This window comes from Microcaecilia unicolor, chromosome 3, assembly GCF_901765095.1.
Source record: "Microcaecilia unicolor chromosome 3, aMicUni1.1, whole genome shotgun sequence".
NCBI classification, from domain to species: domain Eukaryota; kingdom Metazoa; phylum Chordata; class Amphibia; order Gymnophiona; family Siphonopidae; genus Microcaecilia; species Microcaecilia unicolor.
Genome location: NC_044033.1, coordinates 418,525,600 through 418,550,925, shown reverse-complemented (window position 1 = coordinate 418,550,925; position 25,326 = coordinate 418,525,600). Strand labels below are relative to the sequence as shown.

Here is a 25,326-nt window from a genome sequence, read left to right as displayed (position 1 = left end):
AGCAAAGCCAATCTGGACACAAACAAACAATTTCAGCACGAAAAAATATTAAAACAATAGTACATATTATGGCATAGTATGTTACTTACAATGTCAACACAATACATAATAAAACATCCTAATAGACACACAGGTATAATCTGAATATATAGACAGATAAAAGAGTAACAGGAGCTAAAGAATATGTGGACTACCTTAAATAAAGCTGCACTTAAGAGTCAGAAAGGTGCATAAATATGATCTCAGCTAGAGTAGGAGTGGCTATTAATTCAGAGTTTCTACACTGGTAAAAAAATATCCATTGCAAAAAGGGAAATACATGTATAGATTTTGGACTGCCCCCTCCTTTAAAATCTATACATCCCTTAGCACCTACATGTAAATAGTTTTATTGCAAAATTCCTATTTACAAGTGTAGATGCCACATAGTCATTCTAAAATGACTTCCACAGCATAAGACAAGACATAAGCAACTGGCAATATTGCTATAAATCAAAGTTCTCAACCCAGTCACTGGGACACACCAAGCCGGGCTGGTTTTCAGGATATCCACAGTAAATATTCATGAGATAAATTTGCACGCACTACCTCCATTTTATGCAGATCTATCTTGTACATATTCATTGTGAGTGTCCTGAAAACCTGACTAGATTGGTGTACCCCAAGGACTGGGTTGAGAACCTCTGCTATAAGCTAATATGAATCTGAAAAGAATTCCAAATTTTACAAGCTGTTACTTTTTTTTTTTTAATATTTTTTAATGCTGATTTTATCTGCTGTTCGTTCAGTGCCATATGTCCGTTTGACCAGTCAGATTCTGGCTGAGGAAATGGTTAATAAATGTATCAAAGTTGGAATATGAGAAGACACTTGCCAAAGAGGCATAAACTAATAAATAAAAATATCAAACGCATGAAGACTGCGAGGGGCTCAGCTGGACCTTGGATCAGCCTCACTGTTATGTAGTACCACGTGGAAGACCCAGATTACATTCCCAGGACTTGTATAACACCAGCCAAGGATGCTAAGATGACTAATAGTGATACCTGCTGGCTGGAACTCATACCAAGTTTCAGTTAGATAGCAGAACGAGAGCAGGGATAGCGGAAATCTCACAGGGATAGACCCAGGTCTTATGGGATCCTTGCAAAAGTGCCTTCCCTCCCCCGAGACACAGGGTGCCCTCCCAGCACATACCTCAAGGTACCCTGGTGGTTTAGTGGCTTCTTCAAGGCAGGAAAGATCCCCCCTCTTTTCTGCCCCGAATGAAGCCACTAGACCACCAGGTGCCTTGAGGTATGTGCCAGGAGTGCACCCAGGGCTGGAGGGGAGGTGAATAGATGGAGTCGGGATGATGTCAAAAAGTTGAAGCCAATTAGGTAAGTCTCTGTTTTCCCTTTCTCATGTAGCCGTCATTGCCGTACATTCAAAACAAAGCAAGCAAACCTATGAGCTGTTGCATCCACGTTATCATTCTTTGTTGCTGGTGGCATTTTTATTTAATCTCATTTACATTTTCAAGCATGCTGGCTAGTGCAGCATACTGATGTACTCAGAGGAAGTATAACAACAGAATAACTTTTCATAGGTAGAGTAGTAAATTGTTATAAATCGTAATCAGTGTCTCATTCGGAGGGGCTGGTTATAGTGACACCCTAGCACTGTTACATTCGCGCAGAGATATTTTTTTCTCCTGGTAAAGGGCCACTAAAACAGATATGTTATGAGAATCAGGTGCTCAACATTCAGAGTTTCTACATACTTATTAATGACATTTATATCCCACATTAAACATGAATTAGGTTGAAATCTGGGAACATTTTAACATTTTTTTTCCTGTGCTTACATCAGAAGAAAAAGATGGTTATGTGGAAACTTGCTCCTTTTGTTTTGTGGATTGCAGTGGTATACTATAAAAATGCACTTGCCTTTTTTACTACTTTTTTCACACAGAGGTATTGAATACAGAGGGAAGGGCATCCTTCATGCAGAAGTTTTGTCCAGCGTCAGTCTAAATGTGCCAACGTTGTCCAGTTCAGCAAACTATTAGCCTCCAAGTTCATACCAAGGTAATTATGTTCAGTAGAAAATAAATCTGTTGCCTCAGGATGCTTGCTATGTGAATATTCCATTACTGTTTCATTATTGCTACCAAGTATTACATATTAAAGGCATTTGTTTTAAACTTTGTTTTAATTCATTTATCCAGACCTTACATGCACATGGTTTTGCTTTTTAAACCCAAAGGTGAATCCTAAGGGTGGTTGAACAATTAGGTATAAACTGTGTTGTTTCTGACTTTACTTATTTTGGAATTTGGACTGCTTTGGGTCCTGTGCTGATCTGTACATCTCCTATCTTAGGAAAGTACGGAAGAACATGATTTATGTTAATTTTACTAGTATTTTTACTGCTTATAAAATCTGGCTTTCTTTGGGGGGGGGGGGGGGTCAAGGAGATTGCAGCACGGGTTAGGTGGGCTGGGAGCTGGGATGGATGAGATTACTTGCGGTGGGGACGGGCTAGATTCCTGCAGGGATTGGTTAGATTTCTGTTCCTGTGCAACTCTCTAGTTCCAGTGTCAATCATGGTCTTTGGATCCCAGTCAATGATATGGTTAGGGATAGGGAAGGTTATACATCTAGGAGAAAAGCCCAATTTTTTCACTTGTTTTGTTAATTCTTTCATATATTCATATTCACCAGTGAATTTCAAATGGGAAAAAAAAACACTGCCTCTTTTCCTTAACTCTATTATAGAGCGGCCTGTAGGTAACCAAGCTACTTATAGACTCTTACCAAAAACTATGAACTCATTACACTGATGAACTCATACCAATGCAGCTTTCTCAGCACTCAGTGTGAGAGAGGCCTGTGAAAGTACTTTCTTCAGGACAGAGACCAGGTTTAGAAATAATGGCCCTGCAACTTTGTGCTATATTCTTCAGCTAACTGGACTTGTGCATACCTACCTGCTCTCGTCATTGGGAATACTGCAGACTTCAATGGAAAAAGAGAAACCTGAGTTCCATGTCACATGCAGTGAGAGTTCAACTCCAGCCAATCAGGAGACTCCACCCAGGGTTTGGCCTTCTGAAAGGCACTGATAATACTGAGAGATAAAGAGAATTGCTGTTTTTTCCACCCAGCCTGGCTTTCTGTACTCCAGCTGTCCTGCGTCCAGCTATCTTGTGCTGTCCCCGCTAGCCTGTTGGCCACAGAGAGGATTACATTGAGGCATACTTTCAAAGCACTTAGCCTTCCAAAGTTCCATAGAAACCTATGGAACTTTGGAAGGCTAAGTGCTTTGAAAATATGCCTCATTGTGTCTCATCAAAAAGCTTTGTTTCTCTGTTATGCTCTTTCAACAGGTCTCGGCCCACGGTCATACAAAAGACTATGGGGCTCATTTTCAAAAAAGAAAAACATCTAAAAAGTGGCATAAAACAGCATTTGGACATTTTTCTCACAAAAATGTTCAAATCATTATTTTCAAAACCTATTTTTCAGACTTTTTTCTATGCTGTTCTTCTGTAGTGCCTCCAAATCTCAAGGGGGCAAGTTAAGGGTGGGATGTGGGTGTTCCTAAGCCTTAAAGACGTTTTTCAGCTATAATGGAACAAAACAAAACCGTCCAGGACTAAAACTAAGACATTTTGAGCTAGACCTGTTTTCATAATGAACTAGTAAAAAAGGCCCGTTTCAGTAGGCAATGAAACGGGCGCTAGCAAGGTAATCCCCCACCCTCGCTGTCTCGCTCTGTCCCCTCCAAGACCCATGCCTCCCTCCCTTCCTTCCGAGTTCCAAACTGCCCTCCCTCCCTTCCAGTTCAAGGCCCCCTCATGCCCCTCCCACCGAGTTACAGACTCCCCCTCCCTCCGATTTCAAACCCCCCATCCACGTTACTGACCCCTGGACCCCCATGCCGCGACCCTCTCAACCCCCCTTTCCGGCGAAAACCCTCCCTCGCCGCCGTCGCATACCTGTGCTGACGGGGGACCCCAACCCCCGACAGCCGAAGTCCTCTTCTCGTCTGCGCTGCTTGCTGAATGGTCTGATCAAGTTTCTGTGCGTGCGTCTGATGTCAGACGCACGCACAGAAACTTGATCAGATCATTCAGCAAGCAACGCCGCGGCAGCCGAGAAGACGACTTTGGCTCTCGGGGTCCCCCATCAGCACAGGTATGCGACGGAGTTGGCTCACGCTGCTATGTTGTGATTGGACACTGTCGCTGCTGACGCACCCGGAAGTGGGAGACGTCATCATTTCAGGAGATGGATACAGAAGCACGAACGCCTCAAGGCTTATGTCCACGCAGTCAGCTTCAGAACGTTGGAATTGCGTTTTATTATATAGGATAAGGCACAAAAAGGTGCCCTAAATGACCCCTGGAGGGAATCAGGGGTAACCCCCCCAATACCCCCCAGTGGTCACCAACTGCCTCCCACCTCCTAAAAATGTGAATAAAAGTATGACTTACCAGCCTCAGATGTCAGGTCTATTAGAACAGCATGTAAGTCCCTGGAGTAGTGTAGAAGTTGGTGCAGTGCACTATTGAGTGGGGTACTCAGGTCCCTATCTCCCTCTACTTATCACACTTGTGGTAGAAACTGTGACCCCTTCCAAAGTCTCCAAAACACCACTGTACCCACCACCTTTCCTATTTGGATTTTGGACATTGTGTGTAAAACGTCCAAAAACTGACTTAGACATCAAATTGAAAATGCCCCTCTGTGTGTGCTGTTTCTCTTTGCCTGGAACTGGACTGCAGATGTCGACCACAAAGACTGTTAAGACTATCTCACATCTGTTCACTCTTATTTGGCGTTAGCCAGTGAAGTAGTCTCTCTGGAAAGTGAACTACAGCTGTGACACTACGGTTGCCATATATTCTACTAATTATAATAGGATTTTATAATTTTCTTTCTGGGAAATACTTATAATTCTGTTTATCGCTAACTGATATGATATTTTTGCATTTTTCTAAGACAGCGTTCAAAGCCATTCCTTAGCAAACTGAGTGATTAGGACCACTAGGCAGCTTGAGAATATATGCTTACCTACAGGCGCACTTACAACTATCTGCCTAACATTGTCCTAAAAGAATGATGATATATACACTGAAATGTATTAACCAACTAAATGACCAGGCTGATTCATATAATTTTAGCATATGGTATTGTTAACACCATCAAGATCTATAAAACAAAGAGATGGCATAAATGTTTACTACCAAAATTTGCCGCCATAAGTAAATGTACCATAATCACCTACTTACCTCAAAAAACTTCTGTATGACATAGTTCCCAAAGACATCGATCATCAGTTGGTAGGCTGCTTGCAAGATCTCATTAAACACCATCTGGCGCTCAGCCGGGGTTGCTCGCTCTAGTTTTTGCTGAATAAATCTAAATATAAAAAATTCAGTTACAGGTTTATAGACTTTAGTTTTTTTTATGCTTAAAATAAGCTGTTATAGTGTAAATAATTCATCAAATTTTTGCTTCATTTCTATATAATCCATTTGACATTCTCAAATGAAACAAATTGCAAAACATGCATGCTATTCTGAAAATCAGTATGTTTCATGCTTAGTAGCCAACTATTCAAAACTATTGGGTGTGCTAAACCCAATGGAAATAATCTCTTCCTGGGCACAATGAAGGAATTTGCTCAATATTGAGGGTACACATTTATATTCTCATGCAAAATTTTTAGCACAATTATTACACAGAATTTATTTAAAATATACATGTTATGTACATACAATTTGACTTACTTGGATTATCTGGGTTTTTTTTTTGTTTCCACAGTTGTATTTTTAAACCTGATGCAGCATGTTTGGTAAAACATGGCCATGTTGGGTGTGATTGTTTAGATTTCTCCAAGCACTGCAGTTATTTAATAAACGGAAGTTAAATTTCTTCCAGTTTGTTGCTTTGCTGATCTACTATACCCTTGTGCTTCAGCTACTGTGGATTCTTTTGCCTGTCTTGTTTGTCCTTCATTTATCAATCCCTCCCACTGAACTGGTCAATTTATTAAAACAGAAAAGAGCTTCCTTGGCTGATTTTGGTTGCATAATTTCTCTGCGGTAGGAGATTTTACATTCCTGATATGTTGAAAGAAAAGTCAGACCTATCTCTATACACTGTTCACTTCAAACCATAGGCGCCCCATATAAGAGGCTTGGGGAAGCTAACCCTCCCCAGCCCGCGACCTTCCCCTGGCTGCTGCCCCCAAGAACGCAGGGCTGGAGCAGCGTTGCAGCCAGGCAGCTCTCCAGCGGTCCCTCCTTTCTTCACGCACTCAGCTCCCCGACAGACAGCCCCCCCCCCCGCGTTTGTTTTAACCCTTTTACTTTCCGTGGCAGCGATGTCAGTGACGAAGAAGGCACTGCGGGCTCGCCTCTGGCTCCAGCTTCTCCCTTCCCTCTTCACACAGGGTCCCGCCTTCTGCGATGATGCATTTCCTGTTTGCACGAGGGCGGGACACTGTGTGAAGAGGGAAGGGAGAAGATGGAGGCGAGCCTGGAGTGCCTTTTTCTTCACTGACGTCACTGCCATGGAGAGTAAAAGGATTAAACGCATGGGGGGGGGGGGGGGGGCAGGGAAAATCGCTGGACTTGGATGGGAGGCGAGAGCAGGGGGAAGAGAACAGATCGCTGGACATGGACAGGAGGCGAGGGCAGGGGGAGAGAACAGATCGCTGGACATGGAGAGGAGGGAGGGCAGGGGGAGAGAATAGATCGCTGGACATGGAGAGGAGGCGAGGGCAGGGGAAGAGAACAGATCACTGGACATGGAGAGGAGGCGAGGGCAGGGGGAGAGAACAGATCACTGGACATGGAGAGAAGGGGAGGGCAGGAGGTGAGAACAGATCACTGGAGAGGAGGGGAGGGCAGGGGGAGAGAAGAGATCGCTGGAGAGGAGGGGAGAGCAGGGGAGAGAAGAGATCGCTGGAGAGGAGGGGAGGGCAGGGGAGAGAGGAGAATTGCTGGACATGGATGGAGGGAGCAGAGGAGAGAGGAAATTTGCTGGAGATGGATGCAGGCGAGGGCAGGGGAGAATGGAGAGTTGCTGGACATGGATAGATGGAGGGGGCAGGGAAGAGAGGAAACTTGCTGGATATGGGTGGATGGAGGAGAGGGCAGGGGAGAATGGAGAGTTCCTGCACATGGATGGAGGGGAGGGCAGGGGAGAGAGGAGAATTGCTGGACATGGGTGGAGGAGAGGCAGAAGAGAATGGAGAGTTGCTGGACATGGATGGATGGATGGATGGAGGGGAGGGCAGAGGAGAGGAGAATTGCTGGACATGGATGGATGAATGGGGGCAGGGAAGAGAGGAAATTTGCAGGATATGGGTGGATGGAGGAGAGGGTAGGGAGAATGGAAGGTTCCTGGACATGGATAGAGGGGAAGGCAGGGGAGAGAGGAGAATTGCTGGACATGGATGGATGGAGGAGAGAGCAGGGGAGAATGGAGAGTTGCTGGACATGGATGGATGGAGGGGAGAGAAGTCAGGAAGGAGATGCACATGGATGGAGGGGAGCGAAGAGAGGAGAAATACTGGACATGGATGGAGTGGAGGTCAGGGAAGAGAGGAGAAATGTTGGACAAGGATGAAGGGAAGGAAAGACAAAGGAAGCAGATGCACACGGTTGGAGGGGAAGGGAGAAAGGAGAAATGCTTGACATGGATGGAGGGGAGGGAAAACAGAGGAAGTAGATGCATATGGATGGAGGGGAAGGGAGTGAGAAGAAATGCTGGATATGGATGGAGGGGAAATTGCTGAATTTAAGAGCTGGATCGGAACACTTTGAGGGCAGATGTTGAAACTGGAGAAAGGATAGGGACAGGGCTACAGATGGTAGACAGGATGCATAAGGACACAGAAGGATGGTGGACATGGTGAGAGAAAAAATATCAAATGGAAAGAAGACACTGGGACCAAAGCTAATAGAAAAACTAAATGCTCAGACAGCAAAGGTAGAAAACATTTTTTATTCAGAATTTATTAATTGGAATATGTTAGCTTTTTGAAATGTGCATCTGTGATATTTTGCATGTAAGTTTCAATTTTTCTAGTACTGCTGAAAGCAGAGTCTGACTTCTTGAGGTAACTTTCCAGTTCAGTATTTTGCCTTCATATCTGTTGTGTCATGTGTTTTTCATGTGTGATCAAGATGTAGTATTCTGCTAGCGTGTAGTATTTGCAGCCCTTTTTGTTTTTTTTGTTTCACTAGGTTGTGTATTGGTGTTTTAGAGCCTGGTGTAATTATAGTGCTGCCTTTCCACACATAAGGCTGTAGCTCGTCCTGTCCTTGGAATTAGTGCTGTTATGATTTGGTAAGGCTATGATTGTGTTTTTGCACAAGTTTGTGTATAGTGTTTTGCAGTGGAGAGATTGTGTGTTGGCCTTACCTAGGCGGAACCAAAACATCAGAAAGGGTGTAGAGCCTAAATCATGACACACTACCTCTTGAAGGATCTACATATGGTCATTAATAAAAGGAGCTCATTGTGAACACTATCCACCCTAAAAGGGTGTTTTGTGGATCTACATGAGAATTGTGATATTATGATCCCTTGTTTCCTATTGTTGACGGTCTGCATTTTCCGTATGGGTGGTATATTGGTGTATTAGGGTCTGCCCAGTGTAATATTTATGGTACAGTAAGGTTCTGAGTGTGTTTTTGCACAAAGTTGTGCATAGTGTTTTGCAGTTGAGCGATTGTGGTTAGTATATGCTTTGAGCAACCACTTTATTCTCTGACATATGATACATACCTAATATCTAAATTTAATATAAAAGGTATTGTGACTTTTATTTTTACTTATTTTTTTTTTCTGTGTGTTGTCAGACAAGTATGGATGTAAGCTCCACCCCTGGCCCCACACCCTAACCCCGCCCCCTTAAGCCTCCCCAAACAGTTGGGCCACCGACTGCCTATGCTTCAAACTCTGTTGAATACAACAGCTTCCTTCATTTTAAGGTACCAAAGTTTAAACGGGTCACTCCATTCGTTGCCAATGCAGGCGTGTGTTTGTTGTGTTCCTTGTTTTTTTAAATTCTACATGGGTTAGCCCCTCATTATATGGCTTCTCTTATTTGTCTTCTAGGAATTCCAATTTCAACTCTAGGGATTTCCTACAGCTCCATTTCCCCAACCCTAAGATAGTTAAATATATGAATTATCATGTAAGTACTTTTGCATATCAGGCTGCTGACCACTGGAAGTGTCTTCCTTGCAATATTAGAGGTCAGGCTAATTATGCTAAATTTCAGAAGTTGTTAAAATCTTTTTTAATGTAGAAACATTTTGCTTCAGTAATTGTTGTGTATTATTTCTGATAATTTTATTCTTTGAACTATTTGTTTTAATATATTATGATCTCAGTGATATAATATTCCTGGGAATGCCCAGTCCCTTTGACGCGTAAGCCACACTGAACTCATGAGGACTGTGTGGGTTATAAGTATCCTGTAATGTAATAGTAAGGAAGCCATTAACTATTAAACTAAAACAAAGGAGTATGCAAACAACCGGAAGACTTTACGCATGATTTTCTAACATCAAGAGTTTAGTTTGAGGTCGGAGGAGGAATAAAAAACCTATTTTTTCATCTTGTATTAATATTACTTTTGAGTACAATTTTTTTGTTCTTGTGACCAGGATGGACTACTTGCAACTTTTTTTCTCGTTTACGGTCTCTATCATAAGAACTAGAAAAGAAGAGAAAAGGTAGTCACTGAGGGGACCACAGATACTGCAGAATATGGCTACAAGATTTTTGACTGGGATAAATAGAAGGGAAAGTGCCCGCTCCGCTTTGATTAGGTTACATTGTTTGCCTATTAAAAAACAGGCACAGTTTAAACTATTGTTTTGACTTTTATAGTACTCTGCAATTCTAAGACAACCTATTTATGGGGCACGCTGAACGAGTACATTCCAAGGCGGACACCATGGTCATCACTGGCTCCCTGATGAGTATATCCCTCCTGTAAGGGAGATGAGAAAGATTTGTTGGTAGGCTAGTCCTTTTCAGTAACAGCTCACACTCTGAAACAGGCTCCTTTTGGAGTGGCTGAAGCCCAGGAGGCAGACATGGTCCTATATATTAAATTTGCTTTACCACTGTATTATTTTTAAATTGTATATTATGGTGTAATCTGCTTTGCATAGCTGTCCTCCAGAAAGACGCTCTGTAAATCAACAGAACACTCCTTCAGGTCGCAGAATGATCCCTGCGAAAAATAGCAATTTTTTTCCACTGTAATAAAGTGTATGTATATTTTCATGATGATTAGCGTGCTCTTTTGAGTTTGTGCACTTTTGCATATGATTTGTGTACTGCATCAGAAACAAATAAACCCAGTGTTGAACATGCTCATTCAAACTACTGCACAACTTTTGAACTGGGAAAGTGGTCTCAGCAGCGACTCCTTTCACACAACCAACTAAGGTTATGACTCGCTAGCCTCTTCATCAGCTATGTACTTCCTTTATTTATACAAACTCTTTTTACTTTTTTAATATTTTTAATGTGTTTGCTAGGAAACTGCACTGAAACTCAGCACATAAATCTAATGCACAGCTTGTTACCTCGGCTCCCTCAGTTTACATTAGGAGGATGGCTTTATTACAAGACAATTTTTGTTATTAATGATTTTTTTTGTAAACATTTGGGAGGTTTTTTTGTTTTGTTTTTTTAATACCAAAAGTTAGAAACATTTAAGCACTAAGAATAATTCTTCTATTGTGCTGTATGAGAATGCCTCTGAGGATTTTCCTCCCACATAAAGCTCCTCACATGTACTTGGATATAAACACACTGATTCAAGGAAAAGAATGGTGAGAGCCCAGGGAACGACACCAAAGACAACAGAAGTTCCACAAGATGACTCTATTGGAAGCCAAATGTGTGATCTATCTTGACTGTCAGAGGTCTTGATGACCCAGTGCAACCATGTTTCTGTCTCATGGGTCCAGAACTCTGATTACATACAGGCAGGAGAAAGAAAACAATGTGTCAATCAGCAACTCTGGATATCATATCAAACGTTTAACGGACTCTAAATTGGCTTTTTACAGTAAAGAGAGTGAGTAGTGCCAAAACGTGGCTGCATGAGGCATCAAAATCTCTAAACAGTCAATATTCCAATAAACTAATCTTGTGGAACTTCTATGTTCTGTGTCCCTTCCCTTCCCTGGGTTGTCGCCACTCTTTTGCTTGGTTGACTGTCTTGCAGACCTATTTCTCAGGTTTGTTCATTTCATTTGTACCATCATAGATATGTCACGAAAGCAACTGAAAACTGATTTTTTTTCATATGGGTTCCTCTAGATGAGTTTCTTGCTAGATAAAATGTAATTGACTGTCACCATTCTGTACGATTCAAATACACAGCATGTTTGTTATGTTCTCCATTTGTCACATTTCTGAAAGCTTAATAAAGATTTCAAAGAAAAACATCACCTCCCTGCTAACCCTCTCACACCACACACTTTTCAGAGATTTGTCTCTATTGATTGGACACAATTTTTTTCTGACTCTGTAAGGGACCATGGCACCACCTTTCATTCTGCCTTATTTTACTCCCTATAAGCTGGATATTCAAAGAGAATTAATTCAGAAGTAGTTGCTGAACATAAAGTCCCCTATTTGTAAAATTTCGGTGCCTACAAGACTGGTGCTACTGAAAATTCCCTCTGACGATTCCAGCACTGTTCATATAGTGCCGGGATGAAGCAAGGATATTCCACCTAACTATATGGATAACAGTGATATTCTACTACTACTACTAACATATTCTGCTACTATATGTACAGTTAAGCTGTTTAAGTTAGGACAGCACTTTTTTTCAAGTCCTTAATTTGAATATCACTGCTATATGTATAGAAGACATAACAAGTGGTGTCTACAAATATTCAGCACCATTACCTATCCAGATTACAATGCGGAACATGGATATTTTACGATTTAAAATACTGGTTGCAGTGTTTAAAAATTGAGCTGTATATATCTGAACTTTACTTTTCTAGGTTACCAGATATATACCAAATCCTCTCATGTAACATTTGATTATTTTCTGTTTATGTTTGTAAGCCCTTTTCCCCTCCCATCTAGAATACTGTAACGGTTTATTGGTCAGTTTGCCCAGTTTGGCACTCCGACCCTTCCAGGTTTCTCAGAATTCAACAACCCAGCTACTTTACCAATTCTTCTATTGCTCTTCTCAGCTCTCCTTGTTTCCTTGCATTTAGCTCCTGTATTTCAAATCCATGTACTTACACATAAATGTTTATTGAAGGCACCTATCTACCCTTCCTTAACTGTGTTTTGCTCTAGAGCAACTCTGCTTTGTCCATGGAACTTTTGTTCAAGTTTTTTTCCTGTACTTACCATTCACCTTTGTAACCATTTCTCCCAACAGTGAGCATTCATCCACATTGATATCTTTATTTTTATAAAAAGGTTTATAAACCTCTTTACAAACAATACTGCTCATTCAAAGTAGTTTATAAAAGCATATCCATAAAAACAGAACACAACCAGACTAATACCATAACAAAAAAAGTCCACTCTGCAGTAAACAGCCAATTTTTTTGATTTCTTATAATCAGTCACCTGTTACACCAACGGTGTCATAACAGAAAACTTCTTGATCTAAATCTCTTCTCCTTCATCTCGGTAACAAATGGAACCTCCAATAACAATTCTTGATTTATGTCTTGGGGAGTATCCCATAACTAAAACAAAAATCCCCTTTACCTATGATAGGGAATTCATACCAGAGATCCAAAACTGGTCTGAAAACTTACTTTTTTAGAAAAGCTTTTCAAAATAATCAATGATAGATGATGCATGATGGTTGGGTAGCTGTATTGCTTGGTCTACAGTGTGCAGGACAGATCCTATTTTAACTCTGTCCTTTCTGATTTATGACATTCCTTTCTGTTTTCTACAAAACGTTTTAAACTTATTGTACACCATATAGATGTTCTCAATATGAGGTACAGCAAATCAAATATAATTGAACAAACGAATACTTCAACTTTGCCTTTTTGCCTTCCATTCACTCCATCATTTGTCTTTACTATCTTTTCTATTCAGGAGGTCAATGAAAATAATTATGTTTGTAAGGCAAAGGTCCACCACATGTGTATAATTCTCAATCTAATTACTACATTATAACTATATCATAACTAATCTACACATCATCTGTAATTTCAATATCTATGAATAATAATATATTTTTGTATTGGACCATCAGAAGTGAATTTCCTCAGAGACCTCAGTTTCTTATGATCTTAGGAAGCAGGTGATACATCTATATTGTCATCAGTCCATCTTGTGATTTTCTTCAATTACTATAAAACTTTTTAAAAGATTTTTCAACAGTTTATTTTTTATACAATATGTATATGTTTTTCAACTTTTCTTCATATACATTGTACTCATGAAAAAGTTCCAATACTTATCTAAGTTAAATCAGAGGAATTTGTGCCAACACGTGATTCACCTGTGCTGTTTCAAGGCTACCCTTGAAATTTAAAACATCAAATGTTATTTCTTATTATCCTATATAATAATTTGCACCTCCAACGTTCTACGTCTGTATGCCTGGTTCTTAACATCAATTCCCATTGGTCCGCCCTCGCGTCAAAACGTAATGACGTCAGAGGGTGGAACAATAAAAGGGAAGGGAACGCTGGAGGCAAGCTGACGTCAGGAGGGATGTTACAAACGGAAGCCAGCGCCAGGCAGCCAACTTGCGCTGCCCGCCCTCTTCTCCCAGTCCTTTGCCTGCTCCTCGCCTTCCTGCGTGCCGCCCAGAATTTAAAAGTTCATACCTCGGGGTCCGGCGGCAGCAGTGAAAGGCAAGCAGGCTCGGCACTTCAGCCTGCCTTCCCTTCTCTCTCAGCTCTGCCTCTGGTCCCGCCCTTGCGGAAACAGGAAATGAGGGCGGGACCAGAGGCAGAGCTGAGAGAGAAGGGAAGGCAGGCTGAAGTGCCGAGCCTGCTCGCCTTTCACTGCTGCCGCCGGACCCCAAGGTATGAACTTTTAAATTCTGGGTGGCACGCAGGAAGGCGAGGAGCAGGCAAAGGTCCGGGAGAAGAGGGGGGGCAGCGCAGGTTGGTTGGCTGGCGCTGGCTTCCGTTCGTAACATCCCTCCTGACGTCAGCTTGCCTCCAGTGTTCCCTTCCCTTTCATTGTTCCGCCCTCTGTCATTACGTTTTGACGCAAGGGCGGAACTGGGAGGGAGGGGGCCTGGAACTCGGAGAGGGAGGGAGGGGGCCTGGAACTCAGAGAGGGAGGGAGAGAGGGAGGCCTGGAACTCGGAAAACAGGGGGCCTGAAACGGAGGAGAGGGAGGGGAGCCTGGAACTCAGAGGAGAGGGGGGCGGGAGGGGGCCAGGCTGGAACTCGGAGAATAACCTTGTTAGCGCCCATTTATTTGTGTGAGAAATGGGCCTTTTTTTTACTAGTTTCTTATAAACTGCTTATCAAAATCTTTACCCTCTAATGTTCATATACCTTCAATGGTGGAAATACGGTCCTACTATATACCCAGATATGAACTGGAGAATAACTGATGCAATATCGAGCGGGTGGGAGGGTGGTAATTTAGATCAGAAATTAAATTATAAAGAACAAAGTTGGATATACAAATTGAATTCAGTTGAACCTAATGGTTTGAATAAGGAAATAGAGTGGATGACGCTGGTCTAATCTGAGTTCTGGATTGGATATAGAATGTCACATGACTGTGGGTATCTTTAAAAGTTCACAAAACGCCATGTTTATTTCAAAGGAGTGAAGCAGGATGACAAGTTTGCCGCAGTAAAGTGAAGGTACATGGTCATTAGAGGGTAAAGATTTTGATAAGCCATGCATAAGAATTAATATTTGATGTATTAAATTATAGGGGTGGCTTTGAAACTGCACAGGCGAAATACGTGTTGGCACAAATTCCCCTGATTTAAATTTCAGAAGATAAAGAAGAAAAGTACTGGAACTTTTTCATGAGTACAATATATATGAAGAAAAGTTGAAAATATATATTCACTGGCATGGAAGGCCCGTTTAGGTAGGCAATGAAATGGGCGTTAGCAAGGTTTTCACGATTGTGTGTGTGTGTGTGTGTGACAGTGAGACAGAGGGATTTAAAGAGTGTGTCTGTGTGTGTCTGATGGAGCATGTGTGTTTGTGTGTCAGAGAGATACAGAGTGTGTGTGTGGTGAAGTGATTTCCATTACCCTCTCCTTCCCTTGCTCAGTCCATATGTCTGTGTTGCTGGCCCCGCCCCCAATTTCCATGACCCTCTCCTTCCCTTGCTCTCTGTATGTCTGTGTTGCAGGCCCCGCCTCCAAAGCCGAGTTCAATCATTTGTAGACAGCATGACAGCACAGCAATTGTTTCGTTTTTAGGCAGATGGGCTAAGACAGATTACCTGCAGTTCCACATCTTTTTCCACCACTGCCGTACACAGCCAGGATGCCATGAGCTCTTGGTGAAGCTGTTGCTAAGGGGCGTGGCTAACTGTTGATGAAGTGCCTGAAACCTGAAACACGGCTCCGTAGACAGCTAGCTGGCTTTGGCTGTTGTCTCTGCAGCTGCTCCTCCTCTCCCCTGTGACATTTTTTTTTTAATTACATTTGTACCCCGCGCTTTCCCACTCATGGCAGGCTCAATGCGGCTTACATGGGGCAATGGAGGGTTAAGTGACTTGCCCAGAGTCACAAGGAGCTGCCTGTGCCTGAAGTGGGAATTGAACTCACTTTCCTCAGGACCAAAGTCCACCACCCTAACCACTAGGCCACTCCTCCACTCGCTGCACTCCTCCGGGGTTTTCCTGCAGGGGCAGTGACGTGCAGGGGAGAGGAGGAGCGGCTGCAGAGACAACAGCCAGTGCCAGCTGGCTGTCTACGGAGCGCTGTTTTTTAGGTTTTTTAATTTCCATTTTGTTTTTTCTTTTTTGTACAGGCTGCTGCTGCGGGTGGCAAGGGGTTTGATGTGCCCGAGGGTGGGGTGGGGGTGGAGGGGCTTGGGTTTTGCGCCTTGGGGAGGGTCTTGGTTGATGCGCCGGGGGAGGGGCTTCTGTGATGCGCCTGCACGGAGGGGCTTTGCTGTTGTGCTGGGGGGGGGGGGGGGTCTGCGAGGAGATTCGTAGGCAGGGAGAGGAGTTGGTACTGCTCCCTCTGCCTGGCTTGTAGTGTTGTAGATGCCCCGCCTTCGCGTCAAATGTGATGACGTTGTGGGCGGAGCGATGTGATGGGTTGAGTGCCATTGCTCCGCCCTCGACGTCATGACATTAGACGCGGGGGTGGGGCAAACACTCATGGGCGAATTCCGGGTTTCACCACCATGCATTTAGAACGTTGGGACTTGTGGAGGCTTCATTGAACGTTGGAGATGCGTTTTATATATAGAGATATTTTTATTTATTTATTAAATTTTACATTTTACTTCAAGTACAATTCTTGAAATTTGAAAAAGATGATTACAAGTCATTTAAATACAAGAACTTTGATATATATAATATTCAACATATTTGATCTACTACTACTACTATTTAACATTTCTAGAGCGCTACAAAGTGTACGCAGCGCTGTACAAACACAGAAGAAAGACAGTCCCTGCTCAAAGAGCTTACAATCTAATAGAGAAAAAGTAAAGCATTTAAATTTAAAATATTTAAGCAGTCAAGCACAAGAGAACAGTCACAGAAGGACAGAAGATGTTGAAGGGTGGTCAGTGTGATTAGGTGTAACTGGTTGGAGTAGTGGGAGAAGGTGATAGAAGAATAGAAATGGGTGAGGTAAAGTAATGAGTGGGTTGATAGGGAGGTTATATAAGACATGTCACTCTAGGGGTGGGTGGGTAGAGGGGTAGGGTGGGTGGGATTAAGTCTAAAGCAGGAGAAGGTATTCTCTGCAGCCTATCTGTGAGATGGAAAATGCTCTCTGAAGCTGCTGCTATAAGTTGTTAGTTTTCTCTCCCTGAAAGAGATCCAAGCCACACCCACGAAGTTCAAACTGTCAGTGGGGAGGGTGAGGGGAGGAAATGGCAGTGCTTGATGAAAAAGAGAGCTCAGTTTGATAGGAGATATACTATAGGATGTCATTCTGAGGCCAGGCTAAGTCTAAAGCAGGAGAAGGTATTCTCTGCAGCCTATCTGTGAGATGGAAAATGCTCTCTGAAGCTGCTGCTATAAGTTGTTAGTTTTCTCTCCCTGAAAGAGATCCAAGCCACTATTTCTCATCTTTAGTCCACTATTTACGGGGCATTACACAATTCTTAAGGAAATCAAAAAACAGAGTAACAAACATAACTTCTATGATTAAAGAAAAAGACAGCTGAAAAGAAGGTCCAGGATTATATATTTATTATGGAGTTGAAGTTGTTATAGGCCTTGGTTGTGGAATGGATGGCTCAGCCAGCCTAGCTTCCAAAAAAGAGTTTAGCTGTTTAGCTTAAAAAAAAAAACCCAACATATTTAATGTAATTTAACTTTAAGACACATTTACAGGGAAAGTTCAGCCACAATAGAGCGCCCAATTGCTGAGCTTTTGGGTGCAATTTAAGAAACTCTTGTCTCTTCTTCTACAGTGGGGGAAATAAGTATTTGATCCCTTGCTGATTTTGTAAGTTTGCCCACTGACAAAGACATGAGCAGCCCATAATTGAAGGGTAGGTTATTGGTAACAGTGAGAGATAGCACATCACAAATTAAATCCGGAAAATCACATTGTGGAAAGTATATGAATTTATTTGCATTCTGCAGAGGGAAATAAGTATTTAATCCCTCTGGCAAACAAGACCTAATACTTGGTGGCAAAACCCTTGTTGGCAAGCACAGCGGTCAGACGTCTTCTGTAGTTGATGATGAGGTTTGCACACATGTCAGGAGGAATTTTGGTCCACTCCTCTTTGCAGATCATCTCTAAATCATTAAGAGTTCTGGGCTGTCGCTTGGCAACTCGCATCTTCAGCTCCCTCCATAAGTTTTCAATGGGATTAAGGTCTGGTGACTGGCTAGGCCACTCCATGACCCTAATGTGCTTCTTCCTGAGCCACTCCTTTGTTGCCTTGGCTGTATGTTTTGGGTCATTGTCGTGCTGGAAGACCCAGCCACGACCCATTTTTAAGGCCCTGGCGGAGGGAAGGAGGTTGTCACTCAGAATTGTACGGTACATGGCCCCATCCATTCTCCCATTGATGCGGTGAAGTAGTCCTGTGCCCTTAGCAGAGAAACACCCCCAAAACATAACATTTCCACCTCCATGCTTGACAGTGGGGACGGTGTTCTTTGGGTCATAGGCAGCATTTCTCTTCCTCCAAACACGGCGAGTTGAGTTCATGCCAAAGAGCTCAATTTTTGTCTCATCTGACCACAGCACCTTCTCCCAATCACTCTCGGCATCATCCAGGTGTTCACTGGCAAACTTCAGACGGGCCGTCACATGTGCCTTCCGGAGCAGGGGGACCTTGCGGGCACTGCAGGATTGCAATCCGTTATGTCGTAATGTGTTACCAATGGTTTTCGTGGTGACAGTGGTCCCAGCTGCCTTGAGATCATTGACAAGTTCCCCCCTTGTAGTTGTAGGCTGATTTCTAACCTTCCTCATGATCAAGGATACCCCACGAGGTGAGATTTTGCGTGGAGCCCCAGATCTTTGTCGATTGACAGTCATTTTGTACTTCTTCCATTTTCTTACTATGGCACCAACAGTTGTCTCCTTCTCGCCCAGCGTCTTACTGATGGTTTTGTAGCCCATTCCAGCCTTGTGCAGGTGTATGATCTTGTCCCTGACATCCTTAGACAGCTCCTTGCTCTTGGCCATTTTGTAGAGGTTAGAGTCTGACTGATTCACTGAGTCTGTGGACAGGTGTCTTTCATACAGGTGACCATTGCCGACAGCTGTCTGTCATGCAGGTAACGAGTTGATTTGGAGCATCTACCTGGTCTGTAGGGGCCAGATCTCTTACTGGTTGGTGGGGGATCAAATACTTATTTCCCTCTGCAGAATGCAAATAAATTCATATACTTTCCACAATGTGATTTTCCGGATTTAATTTGTGATGTGCTATCTCTCACTGTTACCAATAACCTACCCTTCAATTATGGGCTGCTCATGTCTTTGTCAGTGGGCAAACTTACAAAATCAGCAAGGGATCAAATACTTATTTCCCCCACTGTATGTAGTTTTGGAGATATCTGGATACATTCTAACTTTGCAATTCAGGAAATCTTGTTCTCTATGTAGAAAATATTGTTTAAGTATCCAGTCTCTGTCAGGTTGTAATATAAAAGATACTTTTAATGTTGCAGTTGATCATCCCACATTATCTTCTTCAAGTATTTGAGTTAAGTTCATACCTAAGATTACTACTGGTTCATCAACTCTCTCTCCTTGTTGTAGTTCTTTTTTTACAAAAGGCAAAATATAGTAAATTTTGGATATAGGAGGATGTGACTGTTCCGGTATTTTCAAAACATCGGTTAGATATTTTTTAAAATTCAAGAGAGGTGAAATTGAGACTTGCTTCGGAAAGTTTATTAGTCTAAGGCAGGGGTAGGCAACTCCGGTCCTCAAGAGCTGCAGGCAGGTCAGGTTTTCAGGCTATCCACAATGAATATGCAGGAGATAGATTTGCATACCATGGAGGCAGTGCTTGCAAATCTATCTCCTGCATATTCATTGTGGATATCCTGAAAACCTGACCTGCCTGCGGCTCTCGAGGACCGGAGTTGCCTACCCCTGGTCTAAGGGTATTCCAGCGTTGATAGTTTTCTAGAATTTCAATTTTATTTTGAAGAAAAAGGTTTTCTTTAATGAGGTTCACTTGAATGTATTGGCAACTTTGAATTGTCTTAATATTTATTTCTATTTCTTTAACCACAGTTAGTTTATTTTCCATTATAGGAATTTTTACAGAGTCAGAGTAGAGTTGCTGGTTTAAGGATTTACATTTTTGAGAAAAAGAAGTTTCCAAACTGACCAAAGCTTCCCATATATTGTCAAGGGTTATTGTATCAGGCTTATTTGGCAAAAAAGACTTACTTGGTAAGTCCAATTCTGACTTGGATCCCACCGCTGGCTGTCTCTACAATATTTCGTGATTTTCCCCAAGGACTCTTTCTCCGCCTCCTGCACCCGCCGTTTCCATCTCGGGGGAGGTCGGCGTTCCTTCTCCCAGGTCGGCGCCCACTCCTGGAAACCCCGTTGAATCTTGTACATCCTGGGAATCCTGGGTCGTTCGCGAGGTCAACGCTGGCATAGGAGGTGGGTCTCTCATATCAGAGCTAAACGATGTTTCGTCTTCAAGCCGGAAAGCAGGTGAGCCTCTCGCCAAACTCCCCGGCAGCGAAGGAATACCCGCAAAAGATCCTGGAGTGAGAAAGCGGTCGAGCATCCCTGCTACTGGCAGAACAGGTGTCACGGGGCTGGCACGTTGTCTGCCTCTTCTTTTCGGCATTTTGTAGCAAGGAAACAACGTTATAGTAAAAAGTAAGCAGGTAAGGTCAGAGCTGCTTCTCTTACTTCTTACTCAGTTGCCATCTTGCCCCTCAGTCAAAAATATATATACACTAGTAAAAAAGCCCCGTTTCTGATGCAAATGAAACGGGGGCTAGCAATGTTTTCTTCTGTGTGCATGTGGGAGTGTGTGTGTCCCAGCCCTCTGGTCTCTCTCCCCTCTGAGTCCTTCACTGTTACAGAGCCAGCGATTTGATTTCGTGCTCTGCTGTTTTCCTTCACTGACTGTGTTACAGAGAGGGCGGGGCAGACACTCATAGGGAAACCGGATATCTTGCCCCCTTCACACTTCCGGCTGGAGGCTTCATAGAACGTTGGTTTTGCCTTTTATATAGAGAGATATTGTGTAAAAAAAACTGTTGAAAAATCTTTAAAACGTCTTTTAAAACGTTTTTTTGAAGAAAATCACAAGATGGACTAATGGCAATATAGATGTATCACCTCTGATGGTCCAATGCAAAAATATATTAATTATAGGTATTGAAACTACACAGGAGGTGAAGATTGGTTATGATGTAAGGTAACGGTGCCAGGTATGTGCAATAAGTATTAAATCAATCATTTCCATAGGTCACCTGTAACAGCTGACTTCAAAACTCACCTTGATCCATGCTGGTCTTGAGAAAATTCAACAATATGCCCAATGAGGTCTCTTAGTTGCAGATTAGGGAATCTATTGTTTCTGAAGTCTTCCAGCAATCTACTACGACCAGAAGGCATAATATCAGATCTACTGTAACGAAGACGTGATGGTGGGAAGAGCTGACTGCTGGAACTAAACAGACTAGAAGTGCTAGCTGCATTGCGATATTTGGCTTCTGCTCCAGGTGCTGCAGAGATGTAACGACCACTACCGTTTGTGAGTCCTCCTACAATGAAGCATCGCTTTATCAGTAGGTATCTTTGAAGAAAGTGTTATTTTTAAATAAAACATACAAAACAAGCTTCTGCTCCAAAACCTTGACACTTGAAAACAATGATTTTGCCACTATGGTACTTAAAATAAGCAGAAGCCACTTTCCTTCCTACTCATGAATCTAATATAAATTGACTCTAGGTTAAAGTATGAATCAGGCAACGTTCATGAAGTGAAACATATTTTTCACTTAGTACATGCCTTTTTACTGGTCGCTTAAATATATATTTAAGAGTGCTATAAAATAATCTGGTTATTTGGGCAGGCTTTTGGAATGTCCATTGACTGATATGTTTGTGACCCACACTCTTTACATCTTGATATTGCTTTAATTGTATGTTAATTCTCTATTTGGAATTAGCTATAGCTTGTTTTTGAACTTTCCAATCTGTTATTGGAGTTCTTTTCATTACAGTTGTTTAGTTTTGTACACCACTTTGACCTTTCAGTCAGTATTGGTGATATAGCAAAAATGAACTAAACGTACTGAACCAGAGTGTAAGTCATTTTATCTGTGGGGATGTTTTCACAGTCCTCTCTCCTACAGCACAGAAACACTAATTTTACAGAAACTGGCTCTATGCATACATGTAGAGAGGAATTTTTGATATGACGTCTAAGTCCAACTTTGGATGTTTTGCTCAAAAAGTCCAAAATTCAAGTGGGGAATATAGCAATTTTCAAAACAGAAAAATTTATCTTTTCTTTCCCAAAAATGACTATTTGCTAGATGTTTTTGTGCTCTGTGCGTTTATCTTTTTGTTCATTTTTAGAGAAAAAAAAAGTGAAAAATACACAAAATCAAGCCATTGGGATATAGGAGGAGCCAGCATTCTTAGCAGACTGGCTGTACACATATCCTAAGAGAGCAATGACACACCCTAGGGGTCACTGTAGTAGACGTCAAATAAATGCTCCCAGGTGCATACTTCACCGTTGCTCCCTTATCTTGTTTGCTGAGCCCTCCAAAATCCACTACCCCCAAACGTACACCACTAAAATAGCCCTTTGGGGTGAAGGGGGCACCTATATGTGGGAACAGTGGGTTTTTCTGGTGAGTTTTGGAGGGCTCACAGTTTCCATCAGAAATGTAACAGGTAGGGGGAGGTATGGGCCAGGGTCCACCTGTCTGTAGTGCTCTGCACTCACCACTAGACTACTCCAGGGACCAGCATGCTGTTCTAATGGACCTGAGTATAACATCTGAAGCTGGCACAGAGGCTGGTAAGTAATGTTTTTAATCACATTTTTGGGAGGGGGTTAGTGACCACTGGGGGAGTAAGGGGAGGTCATCCCTGATTCCCTGGTCATCAGGTTACTTAGGGAACTTTTTTGTGGCTTATTTGTTAATAAAAACAGGTCTAGACCAAAACATCCAAATTATAGTCCTGGATGTTTTTGATTTGTTCCATTATGGTAGAAAAATGTTATGAACACCAAAATCCCGCCCTTAACATGCTCCTGATACGCTCCCTTGTGTTTTGAATGCACTTCTAAAGGACTTCATACAAAAATGTTTAAAAATTGGTTTTGAAAATACCAATTTGGACGTTTTTGTGAGAAAAACGTCCAAATGCAGATTAATGCCACTTTTTGAACTTTTTCTCTTTTGAAAATAAGCCCCAAAGACTGTTACATCAGCAAATCAATTTCAATTCTTTTTAGTCTAAAAAATACTTTGAGACATTGCTTTCCAGGGAAAGCATGACGTTAAAGTAGGAATGCAAACAATGCCATTAGTAGTAGATAATTTCTCTCTGATGATGCTTGTACCTCTAATCTAGATTAACACTCTACAGGGCATAACCAGGGCATACTCCAACAGAGAATGTCTGAAGACCCAACTGAAAGAGATGATAAAGGTACTTGAGTATGGTATTTGATGGACAGCAACGGGGAAAACATTTCATTTGATGGCACATGATCTTCTCATGGAATATACCCTTACATCAGAATGTCTTGGAGGTGGTGGTCCCTAGAATGAAACTATGTATTCTTAATTTCTAGGCCAACAGAGCCCACAGATTAGGAGGTAAGAGAGTACCCCAATTCTGCATTAAAGCTGGGCCATTATCTTGTAGGAACTTCAGTTGGAAGGAAATACATTTTTCTGCAACTGATTGTACAAACTGAATTTTTAAAATGTTGTGATGCATTGAATATGCTCATGTATCTGTTGATTTTTAAAAATTTTTTGACCACATGAATTAATCTAGCAGTTGAAGCAGAAACAGTTGTCAGGTTTTAATGATTATTACACAGTCCTTTCTAATATAGTTTATAAAAGTGTATTGTATCTCCCTCTGGAAGTCCCTGAAGGGCAAAGATGAACCATGTTGGAGTGTTTAACAACATTAATAAAAGACACTAGATCATGTTATATGACTAAGGCCCCGATGCTCAAATGTCACCGTTAAAAATGGCAGCCGCAGTTGAACTTATCAATTTGGAAACAGCAACCAATGCTGAAAGGGAATCGCATGCAAATGAGATGAATGGAAATTCTGCAAGTAGTTTGGTAGGGAAAGCACCTAGCACATGCACAGAACAGTGTCTCGGTAAGCGTTCATGTTCTCTGCATGCCCAGGAATCATTTTGTTCCACTGCTGCACTTGACCCCTGCAGTGTTCTGAAGCTGGCTCCACTGTCCCAACTTTCTACTTCCCCTTCCTACTGCAGCTTACTTGCTTTCCCTCTGGCTGTCCCCAAAAGATTTTGCCAGTGTGCTTGATAATCTTCTCCTTGCTGAAAACCCCTCAGCTGACATCATAGGGACTTTTCCCAAGCCAATTGGCTGTCTGCGTTTGTTTCTCCGCCCCCTAAGCTGTTCTCTGCTCTCCCGCACTTTTCTGTTTCTCCCGCTATTGAAAAATGCAAGCAGACTGCTCCTCCCAGAAGTCATCTTCACATGATGACAGCTCCAAACCTTCTAGAAAATGTTGCTCATTGAAGACAGGCGCTCCTTTCTGTGCATCGCAGGAATGCTCATTTTAATACTAATGTGTTCATTGTAATCAATACATTTGCACTGGATTATCAGTAGCTGCTACTGTGAACAATTAAAGCCACACAGAACCCCTTTGTGCATTGCACACTAAATAACGTTTCCTGTAGACCAGCTACAACCAGTCTAAAGCAAAGGCTGCAAAGCAAGGTAAGCTTTGTACATCGGGCCCTAATTCAGAAACTGTTATAGCCAGAACATTCTATCATCAATGAAGGCTTTGTAAAACCATGTTAGATGGACAATCTATAAACCACTAAAGTAAAACTTTTTCATTCTTTTGGACTAGATTGGAGTAATAGATTTTAGATTTGTATTAAGATTTGAGTTACCCAAAGGTTTTTCTTTGTGTAGCAATTAAGAGTGAGCATCTTTGTGCTAGGCAATCTCATGGTTTAGTTTTACAACCTTTATGAATACACATTTTCCTCTTAGTTAAAAACTTGCTCAGCAGGTTGCATGTGTTTGCAAAATCATCATCAGGGATCTAATTTTACTTTCCTAGTAGCATTGTTTTCTGGATCTTTGCATTTCATTTTTTCCCCTCTCTACATTTTGGAAGATAAGACGGTACCACTTCTGAATCCAGAGGCAACTCGTGAAGTTGAAGGACTCTGCTTAATGCCTGCTAGATGGATTTACTTTCTAGGGATAGAAGTGACCAGGATAGACATGTGCCTGAGGACCATGAAATCCCACACCTGTGCTGCCTCTTGACAAAGTCAAATAGTTTCCATCCCTATCCTTGCTTGTTGATGTAGTGGTATAGCAAGTTCTAAATAAACTGTTTCAGCTAGCTCTTCTGAAGCAGGTACAAAAACACCCAAAGAGAATGAAATATTGCTCTTAGTTTAAA

The 25,326-nt window shown here is 42.1% G+C and overlaps 1 protein-coding gene across 11 annotated transcripts in view; it reads right to left on the bottom strand.

The window, feature by feature from the left end:
* Nucleotides 1-25,326, bottom strand: part of PUM2 (pumilio RNA binding family member 2) — a 334,312-nt gene that overhangs the window by 67,263 nt on the left and 241,723 nt on the right. For all 11 annotated transcript variants that reach the window (XM_030198823.1, XM_030198814.1, XM_030198820.1 and 8 more), the window contains 2 exons: nucleotides 21,152-21,419; nucleotides 5,279-5,408 (listed from right to left, as the gene is read on the bottom strand). In XM_030198823.1, the coding sequence (XP_030054683.1) occupies nucleotides 5,279-5,408; nucleotides 21,152-21,419 (398 nt within the window). The remainder of the gene's footprint in view (nucleotides 1-5,278; nucleotides 5,409-21,151; nucleotides 21,420-25,326) is intronic.